The following is a 7,212-nucleotide window of genomic DNA, read 5'->3' on the forward strand; positions in this document are numbered from 1 at the left end:
ATACAAGAAGTGTAATCACATTACTAACAATTATGCTCTTAGTGAAATCTAGCTTGCTCCTGTCTTGTTCCCTCTCCATGGAAAGAATGGCTAGTGCATTCAGACGTTCCTGACACACTCTGGTTTGAACAAGGTAAGAAAAAATACCTTTCTTTCCTCCTTTAGCAGTGCATCTCCCAATCTGACCGTGTTAGGAATTGGTTGCCGTGTTCACCATCTTGGTTTTGCATGTCAGTATGTTAAATTAAACATTTGCTAATGAGCACTAAATACAGCACTTACTACATGGCAATTTAGGAAACTAATTAAAGAAACTGGAAAGGTCAGTATTAGTATTGAATAAATCCACTGCTCCACTGAAGTGACGCCAAAAATTTCAATGTGAAATGGGTTCAAATTTCATGACAGTTCATTAAGCCTCCAATAAACAAATATAAACTTCGCATTGACGTAAGTGAGGCAATTACCAAAATCATTCGGATTTAAGTTTCACAACATCACATTAAATGTCATGAAACGTATGTCGCTAAATGTTCTCTTTATGATCAAATAGGCCTGTCATTACCTTTTATTTCATGATTCTATGTGTACAAATTCTGTCTTGCAAGAAAATCTATCCTGCCTGAATATGTAAGTGTTTTTTTTTGGCATGTCAGCAAGGTTTCTACGCTGTGAGCAAACCTCCTGCAGACTACGGTTCCGCAAAACTGACTGTATCAGAGTCATTTACGTGATTTGTCAGTAACGGTTTGTGAAATCCTGGTAACTCTGAATCAGACAAAACACTAAATTGCAGCATAGGAAACGCGCACGTATGGCTGGTTTTGATTAACTCCAAACAAAACCGATACAGGATGTGCTTCTGCGTGAGAGTAAACACATTATATAGAATATGGTCAAAATGTGACATCCTAAGATCCAAGTAAATAACATTTTATGTTTAACTTTTACATTAACACCATGTCCTTTTGTATTTTGCCAGATATCTCTTAGTCACGCATCTTAAGACATGTTAGCTAAAAATAAGACTATCATGAGACCTGCAGCTAAGAAAGAACTGTCAAAAGTCCCCCTGTTTTTATAGCATGGCATTTACTTATCTTCCACTGGCAAAGGTGTATAGACAACAACTAATTATATGATAACCTCTTTAAAGTTTTTTTTTTTCTGCCAAACAGCGTTGTCCCTAAATCTTTAAGGTTCAGGAGAACTGAACCGGAAAACTGAAACATTTTGCCTCGCAGACATTTTCAGGGAATATATGTGCAATCCTGTTTAGTCATGGCAATTTGGGTAATATGACATGTTTTATCAAAGCACTTCAGCTGTGTACAAAGCAAACCACAGTGACTGTAGTTTTCAAGATACAAGCACATTCTTAACAAGCGAAGGAGGAAGTGGCTAGGTACTTTTGCATGAATCACCGGGATCCTTTAAAACTGTGCACTGAAAACAGTATAAATACCCCTCAGAGCATCTTGAGACCAATGACTGGTTGGGACAACACACAGACAACAACAATGATAGCTCTGCTGCTGCTGGCGCTGGTCGCTCACTCCTCGCCTATTCCTGTGCCGTCAGTGGACAAAGACAACTGGCTTTTAGCAGAGGTAAGGTATCTAATTAAGTGATTGTTTTGCCTTGTAGACTGGCTTCAGTTATCCCTTCTGTCACAGTCAGTGAAAAATATACATGGCACTGTGTGATTTAGTTAACAGGTTTTATGTTTTCTCTCGAATAGAAATATCTCAGACGCTTCTATGACCTTCCGGCTGGTCTTCAGGGTGCACAGAAGTCTTCAGGAGCCTTTGAGACTAAGATCAAGGAAATGCAGAGATTCTTCAATCTCGAGGTGAGATGGAAAATACTTGTCTTGGTTTTAAGGGAGATTCCGTTGATCGTTGCTGCATTTGATCCACAATGCTTTGAGTTTTAGGTTTCTATAGTCCTCCTCTTGTTCAAATACTGCTTCGAAAGGACAAAGTCTCAAGGGAGATTTGAGCTGCTAATAATTCGTCATATGAACCGTATTTACTGTACTTTGTATGTGACTTTTTTTTTGTTTACAATTCTGCTTGTGAAGGTGACAGGGAATTTGGATGACAACACTCTGGAGGTGATGAAGCAGTCAAGATGTGGTGTGCCAGACATTGGGGAGTACAACCACTTCCCTCGACACCTCAAATGGCCAACCTTCAATGTCACGTTCAGGTATGCATTAGGATGATGCTTGGGGATATAATGTTAATTGTGATAAAAACATTTGTTTGTGAGTGACCATTATTCCCTAATGTTTCAGGATAGTGAATTATACACCAGATCTGATGAAGTCCGATGTAGACAGAGCCGTACGCACTGCGCTGAACGTTTGGTCTCGCGTCACCCCTCTGACTTTTAAGAAGCTGTACCACGGCAATGCTGACATTATGATCAGCTTTGGATCAAGAGGTACGAAAAGTCAACAATAAAATCCCTTGATACCCTTGATATGTTCATAAAAGACAGCGACAGTGTATTTGGCTGTAGAGTAATCTGTCTTTCATTTTGAAGAGCATGGAGACTACAATCCGTTTGATGGGCCTGATGGGTTGCTGGCTCATGCCTACCCTCCTGGCCAAGGCATCGGAGGAGACACTCACTTTGATGAGGATGAACACTGGACCAAAGACTCATCGGGTAAGAATTATTCACAAAACACATGTCTGAACATTTGTTTGACTTCCACTAATAAACCATAATATTCATTCATTCATTCATCTTCTGTACCCGCTTATTCCTGTTAAGGGTTAAACCATAATATTTCTGATTCAATGTCATTTCCCTGCAGCTTACAACCTCTTCATAGTGGCAGCCCATGAGTTGGGCCACGCCCTTGGTATGTCCCATTCTACGGACCCCGGCGCCCTGATGTACCCCACCTACTCCTACTCTAAAGGCTTCCCTCTGTCTGAAGATGACATTGAAGGCATCCAAGCTCTCTATGGTATGGTGGGACGTGATAAAGTTAAAGCTGGTTATATGCCAAGCAACTTCAAGTCAAATCATAATTGACAACTGTTGATGTGTGCATTAATGACGCATGTCAATGACAGGTCCCAACCCGAACCATAAGAAGGTGAAGCCAAAACCTGACGCACCAAGCAAATGTGACCCCGAGTTGACTTTTGATGCAGTCACAGAGCTCAGAGGAGAAACCATCATCTTCAAAGACAGGTACATCCCATATACAGGAATACAATTCACTAAGAAAAACCACATCCCAGGTTGATGGCATGGATGAAAGGGGCTGAAGGGAAGGTGTAAGAGAGCTCAAAGGGAAGGGATGAGTGGGGCAGAATACATAGGCAGTGAGACTCATGGTGGGGGCACATCTCAGGAAGCTTCGGCTCCTTGTCCACCTGTTTTCTGTAATTAAAGATTGAAGTGGAAGAGAAGAAAAGAGAGGGATATCGAAGGTAGGGTAGAGAGCTGAGAAGAACAGAGAGGAAGAGGGTTAAGACGCACCTTTAAGTGCAGGAAATAAAATGACACAGCGCTGGTCTTGTTCCTGAACTTAAGTTACATCAAGTTCGCTAGTGTTGTGGCAGCACATGCAAAGATGCTTCTTTAGATATTGATCATCACAGACTGGTGTGAACCTATAATCTAATCACTAGTCACCAGGACAGGGTGTATGAATGAGAGCTGATTATCCTTGGACTACTTTCTCTGTAAATTCACCACATATTGTTATTGGCATTAAGTGAATTGTACACGAGTTTATATTCCATAGTTTGTTAACATGCATCATATTCTTGCAGCTTCTACTGGCGTATCCACCCCCAGATGGTTGAACCTGAGCTGATGCTGATCAAGTCCACATGGCCTTCCATCCCCAACAAAGTGGACGCAGCTTACGAGAACCCAGAGAAGGATTTAGTCATCATATTTAGTGGTGGGTTATGGGAACTTTCTGGTTACGTCTTAAATGCAAGGCACATTATGTACAGACCGACAATCTGTTCTGTCCTTCAACAGGGATCCGAATGTGGGCAATGAATGGATACGACGTTGTGGACGGTTACCCGAAGTACATACATAAGCTTGGACTTCCAAAGACTGTGAGGAAAATAGACGCAGCTGTGCACATCAAGGACACAGGGAAAACTCTTTTCTTCACTGACGAAGAGTATTGGAGGTATGTGCATGTTACATGTCTCACTTACAGTAACTTTTAAAGTGTATATACTATTGGATAGAAACATCTGTGATGTGTCATCCACAGCTATGATGAAGCTGCAGGCACCATGGACAGTGGCTACCCACGATCTATTGAGGAGGACTTTCCGGGAATGGATGACGAGGTCGACGCTGCTGCCTTTCACTATGGTACTATAAAACTATCACCGTTAATGCTTTCAAAAACAGTTTTCTTTTCTTCAGTATTCCCTAACAGTCTTCTCACTTTGTTCTCTTTCAGGGTACCTTTATTTCTTCCATGAACATCTCCGATATGAGTACAGTTACACCTCAAAGAAGGTCATTCGCATCCAAAGGACCAACTCTATTCTTAACTGCTAATGAGGTGGTAATCAGTGTAGAAATATGTCAAAATATAGCTGGCTATATGGCATACAACAAGACATGACTAACTTTACACACATATATATTTAAGAAAAGGACAACATGCAGTTCACTGTATGAGTGGATCAATGGACAGATGCAGGGAAAAGTTAATTTAAGAGAAATGTTTATTTTCACTAGTGCAGGACACGGAATTCTAGAAAATTCCTCATAAATGTGTTTGCTCATGTTACTGATATTTATTTTACACCTGTATATTTGTATGAAAAAAAGTATTTAGCGTGTCAGGTTTCTTGGCTTGACTAGTCTGCAAGTATTTGACTCGTAACTTATTTGTATTTCAAAGAAATCTTTTATATTTTGGCAAATTGAAATGAGGAAAAAAAAATTAACCTGCGTGAGCAGCCCAGTTAGTGCAAGAACAACAAAAGACTTTACTCAAAAATAAAAGAGCAATTTTACAAATGTCATGACAAAATAAAACAAAACAAATGTGAATCCAGGATAGTTTATTTCATTGTAATATTCTCAGTGTAGCTGTCCTCTAAAAGAAGAAATTCAACGTGTTTGAGCACTGGGGATATTTTGTGGTCTTTTTGTTTGTGTGTGTGTGTGTTTTTTTTTTGTCAGTATTTTCCTTTGGGAAATGATTTATGAAATAAATTTTTGAAAAAAAAAGAGGTCGTTCATTGTGGTCTTTGAGCAAGGAATTGTCTGGACGTAATTTAACATAATTTGCGACTTTGATTTAAGACCCTCTGACAGTTATTTGATTGTGCGGTTTGTCAGACAGGCCAAAAACATGAGAGCGACATTAAACACTCTGGCCATTCATAATAAAATGCCATGAGACAGAACTTGAGAAAAGATTTATTCATAACCCTCTTCAAGGCATTTGTAATATTCCCTGGAGCATTTATTCAAACTATAAGAAGATGCATCCAGGCAGGGCTTTACTGGATCTGGATCTTATAAAAACTACAAGCAAGACATTACGGACCTTCGTGGTGTAAAGCATTAAGGCAGGTATACAGAAAATATATTATTCATAACAATATAAATATTCAACTCTCTGAGTACACATAATATGTCTCTCGAAAAAAAGACTTCAATTATTGAATAAATGCCTAAGTATGACATATAAAGTGCCTCAGCAATAAACTAAACATGCGAACAACTACACTGGAAGCATTGCATACCATAGACATTTAATTAGGTTACTTGGGTTAACCGTAAACTGTGTATTATAAATTAGAGCCGTTGCTGCTGCAGCTTGTAGTTGCATACATTGTCCAGCAGAGGGCGCTCCTATCAATCGTTTGAATACCCCACAGACAGTGTTATTTAGGGACACGTCGAATAACTGTTTTGCAGAATTAATGCTACATGCCAATATTCCACTACTTAGGTTTCAGTTTCTAAACCGCAAAGTATCTTAATCCATGACTGGGTTTGGCAAAAATAAAAATACTGTGGAAGAGTGGTTGGGTTCGCACACTAGTGGTAAGAAAAGTGGACCTGGTACACTGGGGTCACTGGTTTCCGAACATCCATAGCCCTCGAACAAGGCACCTGATCCCTGAACACAGCTTCCCAGGCACTGCACAGGTGGCAGCCCACCGCTCCCAGTGTGCTCCCTTATTCTCCATTGTGGGATCAAATAATGGGATACAGTCAATGTATCAGTACAAATAAACCCTCGGTAAACTCTGACCATTAATCAGATCAGTGATAATATCTTTACCCTCCAGCAAACCACAAGCCCTTCCCCTGTGCATCTAAAACAGTTGTGACTCATCAGAGAATGGACATGGACCTTCTGAGGGTGGTGCCTGGCAACAGAATATTGTTAGTGGGTGCCTTTGGGTCCTATGGGTTGAGGGGAGGGGCCTCTGTGGATCATCCCACAGATACTTGATCAGTGTGGGACCTAGTAAATTTGGAGGCCAGGTCAACACCTTGTGCTGTTTTTCATGTTTTTTTGAGTTGTTCCTAAACTGTTTTTGTGTTTGTGCCTGTGTCAGGCTGCATCCTGCTGGGGATGTCCGCTGCCATCAAGAAGTGTCATTGCTATGGGGTGGGGGTGTCTGGTCTGGTCTAGGTGGGTGCTACATGTCTGAGTAACATCCACATGAATGCCAGGTCCAAAAGTTTCCCAGAAGAACATTGTATTGTCACAAGATGGTCTATGTTATTCACTTTTCCTTTCAGTGGTCATTATGTTGTGGCTGATCGGTGTATCATGACAACTGATTTCTTTCTTTGAGCCATCCAGTTTTGAAAAGATCAGTAAAGTGTATCTGTAAAGCTGAGGAAACAGCGTAGCCTGAGCCAGACAGCATAGTCCATGATCATGTGGATGTAATTACATTGCAGCGAAGCAGCCACCTCATTTTGCTCATTTCCGAGTTATTACGTGGTGTGGGCTGCGTCACCGGCTCCAAACACTGTGTGTTCAGTGCTTCATCACTGATGTTGACTTCAAGGGTCAAAAGCTCCAGGTCACAGACTATGTGTCTGTGACCTGTGCCACTTGTAAGTGAAGTGTCTTACATTATCTCACCATCTGTGTCAGATATGATACCTCCCTCTTTAGTTTGCCACTTATAAGTTTGTGTATTTTAAATTGAAACTGCGATGTCGCAACAA

General features: G+C 40.7%; 1 protein-coding gene across 1 annotated transcript; it reads left to right on the plus strand.

The window, feature by feature from the left end:
- Positions 1-263: 263 nt before the first annotated feature.
- mmp13b (matrix metallopeptidase 13b) lies at positions 264-5,249 on the plus strand. Its single transcript, XM_084559008.1, has 11 exons — positions 264-1,610; positions 1,742-1,852; positions 2,084-2,211; positions 2,300-2,448; positions 2,551-2,676; positions 2,828-2,983; positions 3,093-3,213; positions 3,801-3,934; positions 4,018-4,177; positions 4,265-4,368; positions 4,460-5,249. Exons 1-11 carry the CDS (start codon positions 1,416-1,418, stop codon positions 4,558-4,560), a joined length of 1,485 nt encoding a protein of 494 aa, XP_084415134.1. The 5' UTR covers positions 264-1,415; the 3' UTR covers positions 4,561-5,249.
- Positions 5,250-7,212: the final 1,963 nt, after the last annotated feature.

The sequence above is a fragment of the Chelon labrosus genome (genome assembly GCF_963514085.1).
Source record: "Chelon labrosus genome assembly, chromosome: 13".
Lineage (NCBI taxonomy): Eukaryota > Metazoa > Chordata > Actinopteri > Mugiliformes > Mugilidae > Chelon > Chelon labrosus.